This window comes from Leptodactylus fuscus, chromosome 11, assembly GCF_031893055.1.
Source record: "Leptodactylus fuscus isolate aLepFus1 chromosome 11, aLepFus1.hap2, whole genome shotgun sequence".
In the NCBI taxonomy this organism is placed as follows: domain Eukaryota; kingdom Metazoa; phylum Chordata; class Amphibia; order Anura; family Leptodactylidae; genus Leptodactylus; species Leptodactylus fuscus.
The window spans coordinates 23,687,183-23,704,127 of NC_134275.1; the positions used below are offsets into that span (position 1 = coordinate 23,687,183).

General features: G+C 44.4%; 1 protein-coding gene across 1 annotated transcript; it reads right to left on the reverse strand.

Annotated features, from left to right (window-relative positions):
• Nucleotides 1-1,870: 1,870 nt before the first annotated feature.
• Nucleotides 1,871-15,901, reverse strand: LOC142184488 (uncharacterized). Its single transcript, XM_075259379.1, has 4 exons — nt 15,453-15,901; nt 10,962-12,105; nt 7,618-7,809; nt 1,871-2,379 (listed from the first exon to the last, which is right to left on the reverse strand). The coding sequence occupies exons 2-4, from the start codon at nt 12,091-12,093 to the stop codon at nt 2,204-2,206; spliced, it is 1,500 nt and encodes a 499-aa protein (XP_075115480.1). The 5' UTR covers nt 12,094-12,105; nt 15,453-15,901; the 3' UTR covers nt 1,871-2,203.
• Between the last annotated feature and the right edge of the window lie 1,044 nt (nt 15,902-16,945).

The following is a 16,945-nucleotide window of genomic DNA, read 5'->3' on the forward strand; positions in this document are numbered from 1 at the left end:
ACCTCTTGTGTCACCCCCTCTACCTCATAGATTGTAAGCTCTTGCGAGCAGGGCCCTCAGTCCCATTGCATGAAATGACGTTCTTTGTTATGTATCTTTCTGTCTGTATTTGAACCCCACAAATTGTACAGCGCTGCGGAATATGTTGGCGCTATATAAATAAAATTTATTATTATATTATTATTATTTTTGCCGCGCCAATACAAGTTCCTGCAAGGAATGTATTCACATGGATGTATTTTTAAAAAGATCATATGAAGCTTCTGTATCTGGGGGAATTTAATGGGGGAATTTACTAGTCCTTCTATGCAGGGGTGAACCTACCTTTTCAGCCACCCGAGGCGGACAACAGAAAGCCGCCCCCCCCCCACTCCCGGGAGGAGGGGGCGGAGCGAAGCAGAGGGGGCGGGGCATAGCGAAGGGGGCGGGGCGGAGTGGCGTTAGCAGGCAGAGAGCAGGCAGGGAGAGGACCTGCTCTCTGCCTGAGCGTGAGGGGAGGCCGCTGGAGCAGCGCTGCGTCCACAGGGCCTCCCCAATCCACCGCTCGTTTTCCGTGCTGCCGAGACGGTGACGCTAAGCCAGTCCAGGACAGCTTGTCCTGGACTGGCTTAGGTAAGCAAATATGCCGCCCTCCCCGGGGCCCTGGCACAGCGCCGCCTGAAGCGGTCGCTTCAGGTCACCTCATGGGAGGTGCGGCGCTGCTTCTATGCCATGGCAGAAGATATTCAAGTGCAAGTTCTTGAAAATACTAAAGAGGTTGTCCAGGTTTTGACAGATATTGAGAGACAAATGTTACTGCTTGTATAATGAAAAATTATAGATTTTTCCAATATGCTTTCTGTATCAGTTCCTCATGGTATTCTAGATCTCTGCTTGCTGTCTTCTAGTGGATAAAAATCAGTCCATGGTCAATGTGATGAATCCGACAGGTGCACAGGCTGTTACAGTAACAGAACAATAACCAGACATCTGTGAGTTCACTGTACACTGTAAATCACATGACCATGGACTGTAAATCACATGACCATGGACTGTAAATCACATGACCATGGACTGTAAATCACATCACCATGGACTGATTTTTATCCCTAGAAGTAATAATGAATGACAGCAAGTAGAGATCTAGAAAACCATGAGGAATTGATACAGAAAGTATATTGGAAAATTGTATAATGATTTATTATAAAAACAATAACATTGTCTTTCAATAATTTGCTGAAACTGGACAACCCCTTTAACCCTCTCAAACATAATCACATTAATTTACGTCAAAAGAGCAGAGAGACCCTGTCAGATCTTTAAAAGCATTGTAGGGGTAACACGGTGGCCTTGCAGTGCTGGAGTCCTGGGTTCGTATCCCACCAGGAAAAACATCTGCAAGGTGTTCATATGTTCTCCCTGTGTTTGTGTGGATTTCCTGCCATTCTACAAAGACATACTCCGGTCTCCGTTCTGCAGGTTTCCGTTTCCTGCACAAAACTGAGCAGGAGACAGAAACCTGCAGGACTCCTTCAAACCCATTAATTTGAATGGTTTTGAAAGATGTCAGGCCGGAAGTGCCGGTGAGTGTTTTATGCTCTCCGCCGCAAAACCGTTTTTTTTAAAATCAGACACAGAGTCGGACATGCAGTACTCTGTGTCCGGTTTAAAAAATACGGTTTCGTGGCGGAGAGCATAAAACGCTCACCGGCGCACATGGCCGAACCCGCTCTGACAGCTCAGAAAGCTCAGAACGGACTCCGGGCGCTAGTGTGAACCTAGTGTAAGCAGTAAGAATATGAGACTGACAAATAACAGTCAGCAGTTTTATATTTTATATAATATTTTAATTTATAGCATATCATAAAAACATTACAAAATATCATCAGCATTGAATTAAAGTTATATTACACACTAGACTAGATAAGAACAGATAGATAAGAACATACACCCCATCATATAAAAGAAGAGCAATAAACAATTGATAGCACTTTTACTCTAAGTTGTACAGACAGATCGTAAATGATACTTTATGAAAGTTAGTGCAAAACAAATAAGCTGATAAAATGATAGCTTATTCCGGTAACATATAGTTCAAGAATATTCATCACGTCATTAAGAAGAAGGCTTGCTATTTTGCATAGAACAACCTGAAGTTCCAGCGGCAGATGGGGTCATAGAATGGCGCTTTCCAATATCCTCACAATGGAAATTGTTCATGTGGTTAACATGTCGATGTCTCCTTAGGAGACTCCTCCTGTTCCATACTGAAGAGAATATAACATGTCTCAAGTTTTTCTGGGCCAATTTTATGCTCAAACTGTGGCTGTAAATCTTCTGGTGTCAAACCCTTCAGGAAATGGTCGGAGATTTCATTATACAGAGTCTGCCCAACATTCCCTAAGCAAAGACAATACAAGGTAAGTACATCACTATGATAAAGATAAATGAAACAAGCTGTACGGCGGATGTCGGGAATGCGTTAAATGGTCACAAAGTTTTTAACAAGTTTTGCATAGATGAATAGTACAGGTGCTGTATATACTCGAGTATAAGCCGAATTTTTCAGCACAGTTTTTGCACTGAAAAGGCCCCCCTCGGCTTATACTCGAGTCAAGCAAAAAAAAAAAATTTTTTTTTTGGGGGGTGGAGTCTATTAGCAGCTGCAATAGTAATGTATAGAATCTCCCATAAAATAGTTAATAAAAAAAAAGTTGTAAAACCCTCCTTTCCCTAGAATCAGGGGCGTAACTACCGTGGTAGCAGCAGTAGCAGCTGCCACGGGGCCCGGGCCATTAGGGGGCCCGGTGACAGCCGCTACCGCTGCGTTTTTTTTTTTGGTTTTTTTTTAAAGTCCGTTACGGGCCCCATTCACTTGCCGATCCTGGCTGGGCCGGGATCGGCAAGTGACACCGCGGGGCCCACAGAGGCTATCATTATACTCGGGGGTCTTTGCAGACCCCCGAGTATAATGATCGGCGCACCGGGAGGGGTAAGGTAACATAAAAAACAGTGTTACTTACCTCTCCGCGATCCTGCCAGGCCTCCGTCATTTGTGTCTGACGTCTCTGACGTCACATGACCCAGGCCAGCTTCCCGGGTCATGTGACGTCTGACGTCATTAAAGCTGGACAAGAGCGGACAGGACAGCCGACAGGAACAGGTAAGCAACTGTCTCTGTTCTTTTAATGGTTTTAATCCCTCGGGTCTCCGATTATTATACTCTGGGGTCTTTTCAGACCCCAGAGTATAATAAATGTTTATAGGTGTCCACAGTGGGACATATGGGGACACTATGGGGGATAATACTGTGTGTGCAGGGGCACTATAGGGGTTAATACTGTGTGTACATTGGACACTATAGGGGTTAATACTGTGTGTGCATTGGACACTATAGGGGTTAATACCGTGTGTGCATTGGACACTATAGGGGTTAATACCGTGTGTGCATTGGACACTATAGGGGTTAATACCGTGTGTGCAGGGGACACTATAGGGGTTAATACCGTGTGTGCAGGGGACACTATAGGGGTTAATACTGTGTGCATTGGACACTATAGGGGTTAATACTGTGTGTGCAGGGGACACTATTTGGGATAATACTGTGTGCAGGGCTTACTAAGGGACATAATAGAGTGCGGAGGAGGGGGTCAGTCGAGGTCTTCGGCATCGGTTTGGGGAGGGGGGGCCCCATGTCAAAAGTTTGCCACGGGGCCCCGCCATTCCTCGTTACGCCACTGCCTAGAATACATATAAAAGTAGAAAATGACTGTGAAACACATACACATTAGGTATCCCTGTGTCTGACAGTGCCCGGTCTACTGAATATAGGGGATCTGCAGTGCTCCTGTTCCATCGGGAAGGGGTTAATAGGAGCACTGCAGATATCCTATAGTCAGCCAGGCTGAATTCCAAGTGGGGGAAAAAAAAAAACTCAGTCCTCAAGCTCAGGGAAGGGGCAGACAGACAACCAAAACACCCCCTCCCCTTCCCCATCATCCAGCAACTACTGCACCCAAAAACTCTGACCATTTTAATTTTTGAAATTTCCCAGTAGCTGCTGCATTCCCCCCTCCCCCCCAGGCTTATTCACAAGTCAATAAGTTTTCCCAGTTTTTTGTGGTAAAATTAGGGGCCTCGGCTTATATTCGGGTCGGCTTATACTCGAGTATATACGGTGATTCTAAGAAAATTTGTAATATCTCTTAACAGAGAAAAAGTCTTCTCTTAGACCATTTCCTTGCACCCCTCCCTCTAGTAAACTGATTTTCACTCTGCTCTATCCATCTTGAGACAGCCTGAAGTCACATGAGTCAGTTTACAAATGTCTATAGAAGTCTACGGAGAAAGAAGAGAGAGGAGTGAATAGAGGAAGACTGGCAAACAGGTTTAGTGTGAATCTTTGGTATCACAAATAAAGTACCATATTTTTCGGACTATAAGACGCACAGAGGTTTTAGAGGAGGAAAATAGGTAAAAAAAAATTTTGAAGCAAAATCTGGTAAAATATTTAATATATGGGAGTTGTAGTTTTGCAACAGCTGCAAGGCCACATTGACAGGTGACCCTGCAGCTGTACGGGGATGCATAGAGTGTTTTTTTTTTTGCGGGCCCAGAAGTACTTTTTAGTTATACCATTTTGGGGAATATCTATTTCTTAGATCACCTTTTATTGAAAAAAAAACCGTTGGTTTATGATATATGATTTTCTACTTTTATATATATATTCTAGGGACAGGAGGTGATTTAAAACTTTTATTTATTTCATATTTGTATTATATATTTTTAAAGCTTTTTTTTTTTTTTTTTACTATTTTATTCCCCCCGGGGGCTTGAACCTGCGGTCGCTTGATTGCAAGTCCCATAGACGGCAATACAACTGTATTGCCATCTATGGGACATTCTGTGTATTAGTATTACGGCTGGTCATAGGGACCAGCCGCAATACTAATATATAGCCGTGACAGGCCGGGGAGCCTCATTAGGCTCCCGGCTCTCACTCGAACAGGTCGGCTCCTGCGATGTCGCCGCGCAGGAGCCGGCCTGCAACTTTACAGGTACGGGGCCGGTGGGGACCGGCCCCGGGGGATAAGGGGCCACCGATACTGACCCGGCATCCGCTGTACTAGAGAGGCGGATGCCGGGGAGGGATAGACGCCGGGGCCTGAGACATCGCTACGATCCTCTGCCCTGCATGAAGCCAGCGGCGGGGGGGCGGAGGAGCGGAATAGCATCACTCCTCCCGCTGCTGGCTTCATGCAGGGCAGAGGAGCGCAGCGATGTCGCAGGCCCCGGCACCTGTAATGGCGTCTATCACTTGCCGGCTTCCGCCTCTCTATTACAGCGGATGCCAGGCGCCGCATTCGGACTATAAGACGCACCCTTCTTTTCCCCCCAAATTTGGGGGAAAAAAAGTGCGTCTTATAGTCCGAAAAATACAGACTATACAGATCAGTGCTTCTTTATATATGTCATGTACAAACAGATTCTGCTTTACTTTTTGAGTTCGGTATATTGCAGCTCAGAGAGAAGTGCAAACTTCAGATAGAACATGCAGAAAGGAAAAAGTGCTAACATTGAAAAATACAAGTTATATATTAAATCGATATAGTCATATTCCTCGTGTACCTGTACTGTAACATTGATGTATGCAAAGTTTCTTTAAAGTTTAGTTACGCTTTAAACATTTATGTATTTTATAATATATGCTACACTCTGACAACATAATGCTACAAGAAGTTTTTAGCATTGAATGAAACTTTTATGTGTGATTGTAAAGAGGATATATATGTAAGTCAATACAATATTAGAGGGAAAGGAAAAGTATATTAGAGAAACCTGTACAATTGAAAGGAGGGTCTAGTTGTGCCGCTTATAGTCCATATACAAGATGAGATACAGTTGGGAACTGAATCCTACAGGTTCTCTAGGATATCCCGTGGCACATTTGTAGCTTGCTGAAACAGGCGTCCCAGCTAGTCCCATAATACTCAACTAACACTTAATCTGATGACCAGGTAAGCCAAAGAATAAAGGATAGTGTGCCAGTGTAATACACCATACTGGTAAAGATCAGAGCAGTGCTGTGTGTGTAGAGTTGTGTGCTAATATACTAGTGCAGCAGGCTGTGTATAGTATATATATAGTATAATAGTGCGGAGTGTGTGCAGCAGAGCTACGTGTTACGAAATGTGTAATGTGTTTGTATATAGCAGAGCTGTGTGCAGGGCTGCTTTAAGCATAGGGCCAATGGTGCTCTTGCATCGGGCCCTATGGTTGCGTGGACAGTCCTGCATACAATGATGACGCAGGGAGCCCTGCGCTCCTTGCTTCACCATTCATCCTCTCTTCCCCGGGAGCTGCAGGCATGATGTGATGATGGCACTTACATCACGCCTGACCGAGACAGCAGGGGAACGAGAAGAGGTGAGTATTATGATGATCTTGGTATGATTCTCCTCTTTAAAATGAATCCAAGAACATTCTCATAGCACTACAGTTGTCCCCACAATTTTAATCTCCCTCTCCTACCACATAAAAATAAAAAATACACTAATACTCATCTCTCATCTTTATAATTAATCCAAGCTCATCTTCATAGCCCTAAGGGAAGCTGAGATATGGGGCTCCCTCCTCCTGCCTCAGGCAGCATCTTAGTGCTACTGAAGGAGGAAGGATGGGGAAGGAGCAGAGCTGTAGAGACAATGAGAAATCATCATTGTCTCTGCATAACCTGTATGTGACCCCAGAGGGGGTAGCATGGACTTCTGTCCATGTTATCCCCTCTGCAGTCAATCAGAGTTCTTACTATACTTTTGCTCTCAGATTGTCACATAGAGGGATAATGTATTAACACCCCCCCCCCACACACACACACACACACACTGAACCTAATCACAGGGGTATTCTTCTGTAATACCCCTCTGAGTATAACATCCCTGGAAAGTTTATTGGAGCTGTTAAAAGACGTTTACTGTCGTCCAGTTCGCATCGCCAAAAGAGTTGCACCAAACAATTACACGACACATACACAAAGTCATTAATAAAATTTACATTTGACCCTGTCCTGTCCATACTTGATCTCTGTAGAGTAAAATACGCTGCCCCCCTCTCTAGGGATATCCGTTACACGCTAAAATAATAGCAATAACGATTATTACTAGAGATGAATGTATAAAGCACTTCTAACAGGCACAAAAGTTCCATTAGTCAGATAATACATTTTCGCCCATTGAATGTCTCCATATACAGTAAAATACAAGTTTTTGGCAATTTTTCAGCTGGATAAGATAGCGGGTGGTGATGGGGGGGGAGGGGTCCACTTATGAAAATTTGCACTGGGCCCAGCAATGTGTTAAAAATGGTCCTGGTTGTATGTATATGTGCTGTGTACACAAGGCTGTGTGTGTGTATATGTGCTGTATAAGCAGTAGAGCAGTGTGTATCCACTTTGTGTATATATACAGCAGTATTGTGACATCGACTCCTCCATTTCCTTTGTCCACCAAGGAATATTTAATTGGTGTCAAATGTTTTTGTCCTATTTATTGTTTTGTAAATTTGGGGTACATCTTATAGTCTGAAATATATGGTATCTCAGAACTTTAGAATCAGCAGGCTGACATGTTCTTTCCTTACCTATGTACTGTTGACGTATTGTCTTGAGAGTTTCTGTCAGCGAGTGGTCATCTTTATTTTCATCTTGAAAGGTTTCATTATCAGCAGATACATCCATAGCTGACCTGGCATGGCTGACAACCATCTCCAGAGTGTTTCCTTCAACCTCCTCAAAATCATCTGGGTAATCTGGCACGTCTTCCTCATTGGAACCTAAGTGAGTACAACAAGGAATGTGTCAATTTTTGACTTCATGAAAGGCAGTCTACTTCTGTGACCGACGCGTTCTAGACCCCCAATGGCAACGACATTTATATTTATCAGTTTTTGCTTTAATAGTCTACAATTTAGTGCCTTAAAGTCCGCCTGTCAGAAGATTCGGGCTTCCCAGACCATGGGGAACATGAAATTCTACTTGGCGCTCTAGTGATGAACAGCTATGGTTTACTCTGAAATGCTATCATGAGAAGTGTCCTGAGGGCAGCGGCCAGTTGGTATCCCCTGCCTAGCTCCACTACCTTGGCAGGTCTCTCACTCTATGTAAATCAAGAAAAACCTGTCAATCAAGGTGGCAGCGGACCACCCAGAGGACACATCTCCCTATTCTTATCTTATATGTATTCTCTCTGTGTAAGGCTGGTCTTACACGACCGTAGTGGTGTTTGTGGTCCGGAATTTGCGGATCCGCAACACAAATTTCACTCTAAGGCTGGTCTTACACGACCGTAGTTTTGCACCGCAAATGGTCCGCAATTGTGGGTTCAAAATTGCGGACCATTTACGGTCCCATAATTTTCTCTGAGTCCTCTTACACGATCGTAGATTTTGTCAGTGGTGTGGCGTGCCGCAACCGTGGTCCGGACAGTATACCGCATGTCCGTAATGGCCGTGCTTTTACGGCACGGCACGGAAGGTCCAATAGAAGTCTATGGGCGCGTGCATTTTTGCGGATATACACTGAACATACATCAGTGTATATTCGCAATTGCGGATATCAACGTGTGCTTTGTGGTGTGTTTTGTTTTTTGCGGATCCGCATAATACTGATACACACGGAACGTTGCGGATGCACTTTGCTGATCATCAACTTACACTCCGCAGATGTCCGTGAGCTGCTGTACTCGCCCATAGAGTTCTATGGGCGAGTCCGTGCAGTGCCGTGAATTGCGGCCATTGCGGACATGTTCCAAAAAGTGCGGACCTCGGTTGCGGCCCGGCACACCATGGATAAAATATCCGGTGGTGTACGAGGCCGCATTGACTATAATGTGTCCGCAAATGGTCCGCAATTGAAAACCCTCAATTGCGGACCATTTGCGGACTTAAACTATGGTCGTGTAAGACCAGCCTAAGACCAGCCTTAAAGTGAAATTTGTGTTGCGAATCCACAAATTGCGGACCGCAAAAACCACTACGGTCATGTAAGACCAGCCTAAAAATTAATTACGCAGACGTCCGTGCCCAACCGCAACATTCCGTGTGTATCAGTATTATGCGGATCTCTAAAAAACAAAACACACCACAAAACACACATGTTGACATCCGCAATTGCGGATATACATTGCTGTACGTTCAGTGTATATCCGCATAACTGCACGCGCCCATAGACTTGTATGGGACAGTCCGTGCCGTAAAAACACGGCCATTACGGACATGCGGTATACTGTCCGGACCATGGTTACGGCACGCCACAACACGGACAAAATCTACGGTGGTGTAAGAGGCCGCATAGAAAACAGTGTGTCCGCAAATGGTCCGCAATTTAAAACCCGCAATTGCGGACCATTTGCGGTCTTAAACTACGGTCGTGTAAGACCAGCCTATCCCATAGCTGGCTCTAATAAGGGCGCGTGTCCAGATTACATGCTGTCCGTGGTTATGGCAGCATTAATCGCCTTAAAGGGCATAAAAATCATTATCAGCAGCAGATGCCCTTGCATAAACAGTGGATGTGCTGCAGACAAAATGCAAACTATATTGTATTAATGATTATAGTTCCTCCTACAGTACAATGACTGCCGCAAGTAAATGTCAGTAGGTAAGCGCAGATTGACTTTGCTTAATCAGTAATTCGTTGTACTGATAAAGGCTGAGGCCTCCTTCAGGACTGGATTAAGAAGGATGGAAAAGTATGAGTGATTCCTTTAGATTTTCCATTCCTTTTTTAGTCATTCCTGTGTTTAGCTTAAAAAAACAAACCAAAATCTGTATAAAAAAAAAAGGATCTTTTCTGCAAAGAGGCCCTTAGCCAAAAGACAGATGTTGATACATATTGTGAGAGGGTGACAGGCAGAGTGTTGGAGTCTCCGCTATATCTTGCCCTGATTTCTGACTTATGTGTGTTCCAGGGTTGGTCTTGAGTAGGCCTCAGCCCAGGTGTGGGTCCCAGGCTCATTACTGGGCCTTAAAAGGCTGCAGAGCTTGCACTTCAGGGCAGATCCTGGGAGCGAGAGGAGGTGCCAGGGTCTGTCCTGAGATACTGAAAGTCTGGCGAGACCGTACTATGCTATTTTGCTTGTAGTAAGCCACACATATAGTTAGCCTTATTTTGTACTAGTTAGTGCTCAGACGAGCAGGAGTTTTGCTTTGCCTGACATTAAGGCTGTATCTTATTTTGCTCATTTTGTACCTGAAGTGAAGGTTTATTTATTTTGCTATTTTATCAAATAAACCTATTTGCACTAAACATTGTGTCCCTGTTTCTGACTGGTTGGGCCCGCACCATTCCTGCTACCAAGCTACCTACCCCCCAATATTATTTTTGCCTTTTTTATTTCATGATTGAAAAATTTTAGATTATAATTTGGTTGTCATTGTGGGTCACCATGACCTTGGCACTTGTTATAGAGGTAGAGCAGTAAGTTTAACAGTTTGGCTATCCACACTTGTGTAGCCTTTGGACTGACCAGTATCAGCTGTTCAAGCTGCACCTTCCCCAAAAACTTTATCCTCCTAAAACTCAACAGACTAGCTCATTGCCCAGCACACCAGAAGACAAGATAATATGAGGGACCTTGGGACTCATATTGAATCCTGCAGACTCTGAGGGGATGGAGGAGAAAATGCTGCAAGAAGTTAAAATGAAGAACAAGGAAGAAGATCCTAAACCCACAACAATTAAAGACAGAGGACAATAGTTGGGCCAAGGAACGTTCACAAGAATATCTGTTCTGATCTTGCCCTGTGTAAACAAGGGCCGACAGACATGTTGACTTTTATCTGAGTCTGAAAATTATTGTTGGCCAGCAGCATATCTCCAGGGTTAATAGAGAATGAGCTGCACACATTGTGTGACCTTTATGGGGGTATCTTTAGACCGTCTAGTCTACACTTAATCCATTTGAGGGCAATGTTTGAGAGCTTACCAATCTCCTCCGGAATGTCATCGTTCTGGTGCAGAAGGCAAGTTTCACCCTCAAGATCCTCTTCTATAGAAGAAATACTGTCTTTGTCAAAGTCCTCGGAGTAGTCAGATCTTTCGCCAGTACTTGAGAATTCATCGTGATCCCACAACTCACAAGAACCAACATCTGGTTTGTAGGAGGCTGGTGGAGCCGATTTACACCTTACCTCCACTTTGGTTATTCCATGACCTGCCAGCGATGTTTTGCTCCGGTATTCTGGGGGACAATCTTCTCTGTTATCTGTCTTTTCCAAGCTCAGTTTGTATAGGTGGAATTCATGTTTTTGGATAAACTGTTTTAAATGTTCCTGAACAAAACCTAAGCTTAGTAGGCCGCTGGCACTGGGTCTTGTTTCTGGACACTTATCTAAAATGGTTTTAACTAAGAAGTGTAAGGCAGCAGAGTAGCAGTCGGGCAGTGGAAGATAGTCTCCTTTCACTATTTTATAGAAGAGGCTTATTAGGTTTGTTGCATCAAATGCCGGTTTCAAAGCACACATTTCATAGAGTACACAACCAAGGGCCCAAATGTCAGATTTTGAGCTGTATGGGATATCTTGACACAGCTCTGGACTTAGGTAATATGGCGTTCCTACACATGTACTGGCCATATCCAAGGTGTTGTTCATTACCTTAGATATGCCAAAATCTCCAAGTCGAATCATGCCCTTTTTGGTGAGGAAGACGTTTGAAGTCTTGATATCTCTGTGCAGAATTTTCATGGAATGAATGTATTGAATTGCCATCGTCAACTGAAGAAACCAGTCCATGATATTGTCTTCTGGGTAGAGATCTCCTTTCCTCTGTCTGATGTGGTCATCCAGAGTCCCTCCATCACAATAGTCCTGGCATATAAACACATGTTCATCTTCCGCATCACAGAAGTATTCATGGCACACAACAATGTTTGGGTGCAGAAGCTTACGTAGGATCGTTGCTTCTTGTAGTACATACTCCTTGCTTCTCATTCGTTTGGATGCGTCTACCTTAATCTTCTTGACAGCATACACCTTCTTGGTTTCCTTATTTCTCATCAGGAACACTTCAGCTGTGGCACCTCTCCCAATTGTTAATATTTTCTCATAATTCTCCATGATGACTCCAACCTACATACAACAGAAGACATGGTAAGAGTACCTAAAACATATGTTGTCTAGAATCCGCAAGCCAATGTCTTTCATAAGTGTCTCCTCTACCAACTACATCATAATACACACAATGAAGGTCATATGTGAACGTCCTTTAAGCAAAGTGCTAGACATACATGTCTGAAAGAATCGGGAGGGCCACAGATTTGTCATGCAGTTTAGGAAGTAGTTACAGATGCGAAGAGATTAAAAATCCAAGATGGCCGCGCTACTTTAGATGGAAACAATGGACTTAATATAGGAGAGCAACCAACAAGGGCGCTCGTCCAATCCAGTGTTAGGATGACAGGCTTCCTATGAAGAAGTCGCTTATAGTTCCGAGGATAGTAGGAGGGCAGCGTCCACTGGCTTACATCTACCAGATATTTCTGGAGTCGTGTAGAATCAGGATAGGTAGTAGGGAATAGGTTTCCCAAAATGCCAGGATGCGCGCTCTCCTTCGGGAACATAAAACACGATACGCTTGTGGTACTTTTTAAAACGTAGAACTTTTTTGGAAAGGATAACGCTTTTTGGGGCTTTGTGTAATAAAGCCCCAAAACGCGTTATCCTTTCCAATAAAATTCTACGTTCTATCAAGTACCAAGCGTATCGTGTTTTATGTTCCTGAGGAAGAGTGCGCTGGCTTTTTTGGAAACCTATTCCCTACTATCTATCCAGTTTATAAAGTAGCTTACATTTGTATGGTTATGTAATGTATGGTAATGATACAAAAGAGAACAGGACAGTTATGTAGTGTATGAAGCAGTTTATGTTTATACAGTGATGTAATAGAGGGGTACAGATCAGGCATGCATATACTGTATATGAAGCAGTTTATGGATGGTCATGATGACGTCATAGAGGGGCACAGTTCAGTCATTCAGTATATAAGGGAGTTTATGGTTACATGGTGATACCATACACAGTATGCCTGACCTGTGCCCCTCTATGACATCATCATGCAAACATAAACTGCTTCATATACTGCATGATTGACCTGTGCTCTTGTATGACATCACCATATAACCAACCATAAACTGCTTCATATACTACCATCACCATACAGGTCAGACAATCAGTATAAGTATGTATGGTAAGGTCATAGAGGGGCACAGATCAGCCATGCAGTGTATGAGGCAGTTTATGTTTGTATGGGGATATTGTAGAGGGGCACAAGCCAGTCATGCAGTGTATGAGGCAGTTTATGTTTGTGTGATGATGTCATAGAGGGGTACAGGTCAGTCATGCAGTGTATGAGGCAGTTTATGTTTGTATGATGATGTCATAGAGAGGCACAAGCCAGTCATGCAGTGTATGAGGCAGTTTATGTTTGTGTGATGATGTCATAGAGGGGCACAAGCCAGTCATGCAGTGTATGAGGCAGTTTATGTTTGTGTGATGATGTCATAGAGGGGCACAGGTCAGTCAGGCAGTATATGAGGCAGTTTATGTTTGTATGGTGATGTCATAGAGGGGCACAAGCCAGTCATGCAGTGTATGAGGCAGTTTATGTTTGTATGATGATGTCATAGAGGAGCACAAGTCAGTCAGGCAGTATACGAGGCAGTTTATGTTTGTATGGTGATGTCATAGAGGGGCACAGGTCAGTCATGCAGTATATGAGGCAGTTTATGTTTGTGTGATGATGTCATAGAGGGGCACAGGTCAGTCAGGCAGTATATGAGGCAGTTTATGTTTGTATGGTGATGTCATAGAGGAGCACAAGTCAGTCAGGCAGTATACGAGGCAGTTTATGTTTGTATGGTGATGTCATAGAGGGGCACAAGCCAGTCATGCAGTGTATGAGGCAGTTTATGTTTGTATGATGATGTCATAGAGGAGCACAAGTCAGTCAGGCAGTATACGAGGCAGTTTATGTTTGTATGGTGATGTCATAGAGGGGCACAGGTCAGTCATGCAGTATATGAGGCAGTTTATGTTTGTGTGATGATGTCATAGAGGGGCACAGGTCAGTCAGGCAGTATATGAGGCAGTTTATGTTTGTATGGTGATGTCATAGAGGAGCACAAGTCAGTCAGGCAGTATACGAGGCAGTTTATGTTTGTATGGTGATGTCATAGAGGGGCACAAGCCAGTCATGCAGTGTATGAGGCAGTTTATGTTTGTGTGATGATGTCATAGAGGGGTACAGGTCAGGCATGCAGTATATGAGGCATTTTTTATGTTTGTATGATGATGTCATAGAGGGGCACAGGTCAGGCATGCAGTATATGAGGCAGTTTATGTTTGTGTGATGATGTCATAGAGGGGTACAGGTCAGTCAGGCAGTATATGAGGCAGTTTATGTTTGTGTGATGATGTCATAGAGGGGTACAGGTCAGTCATGCAGCGTATGAGACAGTTTATGTTTGTGTGATGATGTCATAGAGGGGCAAAGGTCAGGCATGCAGTATATGAGGCATTTTTTATGTTTGTATGATGATGTCATAGAGGGGCAAAGGTCAGGCATGCAGTATATGAGGCATTTTTTATGTTTGTATGATGATGTCATAGAGGGGTACAGGTCAGTCAGGCAGTATATGAGGCAGTTTATGTTTGTGTGATGATGTCATAGAGGGGCACAGGTCAGTCATGCAGCCTATAACTAATTTAAAATTAGTATAAAAATAAAAACAAATCAAGTGAGTCCCTATTTTATACATAAAAATAAAACCTCTATCACAGAAAACTGGCAAAAATTATTTATAATTATTAACAGAAATAGAAAAAAGTGATTTTTCACATGGATAGCCGCCCATTGTCTGGGTTATGATCTGCCCCTCGTAGTATTACTGTGCTGTGCTGAGGCCGGGGCAGATGGCCACATGCAGGTTACCCTACTGATAGGAGTGATATCTGTATCCAGACACATGGCAATACACTGCCTCAGAGGCTCCGCTTCAGATCTCTGCTGTATACGTGTCTGACTGCTACAATTAGCAGTGTGAACATAGCTTTACAAGTATTATGTATATGAACTGTGCCTAGTATACATATATACAGTATGTGTTGTATGACATTGTTTTCCACCGCCACAGTCAGTAAGGGGGCGCTGTTTATCTCCTGCACTGGGTGCAACTCTGTGGATAGTGAGGTCATACGTCACAGAAAGGAAATTACAAAGTATGGCGTCCTGAGAAGTAACCTCAGGAAAACAGGCACGTCAGAAAGACTCAGTGCAGATCCCCTCAGCAGTGCGGTATACAACATCTCCTACATATACGTATATAACATCAGGCACTGCTATGGGGAGCAGGACTGTGCTGTCGGCCCCGTATCTCCTCTAGAAGCTAGCTTGTCGCATTCACTCCCTCCCGTCATACCTGGGCCTGAGGTTTCCGTTTCTGCAGCGTCCAGTTCTCCTCTAGTCACATCGCCATGCTCGGCCTGCGGGCTGTTGTGAGCCTCAGATCACGTTACTTCTAGGCCTCACTATTGTTATTCTGCTCTGGGCTGTTTCCAATCTCCAGGGTAACGGAGTCCTGTAATGTGGAGGGAGGAGACAGCGCTGCTCCAGGCCACAGCAGTGATAGCAGTAGTCGGCCGGCTGCCGCCGTCACAGCCCAGCTAGTCCTGGGAACACGGAAAACCAATACAGACCAATTCAGAAGATAGCCGTCACATTGCTATTATTACACGGTAACCATATACAACGTTACAGGTCTGGAACCAGTGGCGTAACTACCACCATGGCAGCGGTAGCAGCTGCCACAGGGCCCGGGACATTAGGGGCCCGGTGACAGCTGCTACCGCTGCTATCATTATGCTCGGAGGTCTTTTCGGACCCCCGAGTATAATGATCGGGGCCCCCTGTTGGTGGAATACTTTCCACCAACAGGGGGCCCCGACGCTGCAGCAACAGCTGAGACACAGGAGCAGCAGCTCTGGCTCCTGTCAGCGCTGCAGGACGCTCCCCCTCTCTCCCCCCTCCCTTTCTCTGCTGTCCTCTGCCCACCAATGAGAGGAGGAGGCGGGGCTTATCCCTGCCGTCCTGCACAGAAGAGAAGAGGAAGAAGGAAAATGAAACTAAAGCTACACAGGTACGTACTGGGGTTACTTATTAATGTCAGGCATATGGGGGGATTACTTGTGTTTTAGTAACTCCATGTGCCTCATATTAATAGCAGTTAACCCCATCATCTCCCTGACATTAACCCCTGTGTGCCTCACCATAAGAGTTACTGATATGTGAGACATATGGGGGTAATAATAATGAAGATACTTTATTATTACCTCCATGTCTCTCACATATCAGTAACCCTTATGGTGAGGCACACATGGGTTAATGTCAGGGAGATGATGGGGTTAACTTCTATTAATATGAGGCACATGGAGTTACTAAATTGTAATGCACAGGGCCAGATTTTTTATCCACAATTTGTCCTGGTATAGCGGTCAGCGGGTGACGTGACAGTATTTAGTCCTGTAGGGGCCACTAAGGGACATAATACTGTGTGCAGGGGCCACTATTGGGTATAATACTGTCTGCAGGGGCCACTATTGGGTATAATACTGTGTGCAGGGGCCACTATGGAACATAATAGAGCGCGCAGGAATGCGTAGGAGGGACTCGGTCGAGATCTTCAGTGTCGGGGGGGGCCCCATGTCAAAAGTTCGCCACGGGGCCCCGCCATTCCTAGTTACGCCACTGTCTGGAACCATCCTTCATAGGGCTGTAAGGAGGATATAATAGAGACACAATGCCTTATACTGTATTATAAAAAATACAGCCATGGTGTGAGTAATAGAAAACAGGGAATAGCACTCATAGAAGGAGCTCGGAGGTATATAAGTCACAGGGCCACTACAGACTGGC

Coding starts and splice junctions, on each gene's coding strand:
- LOC142184488 (XM_075259379.1), bottom strand. CDS start 12,093: ATGGAGAATTATGAGAAAATATTAACAATTGGGAGAGGTGCCACAGCT. Junction 7,810..10,961: donor TGACATTCCGGAGGAGATTG/GTAAGCTCTCAA, acceptor GTACTCACTTAG/GTTCCAATGAGGAAGACGTG. Junction 2,380..7,617: donor AATACGTCAACAGTACATAG/GTAAGGAAAGAA, acceptor GTCTTTGCTTAG/GGAATGTTGGGCAGACTCTG.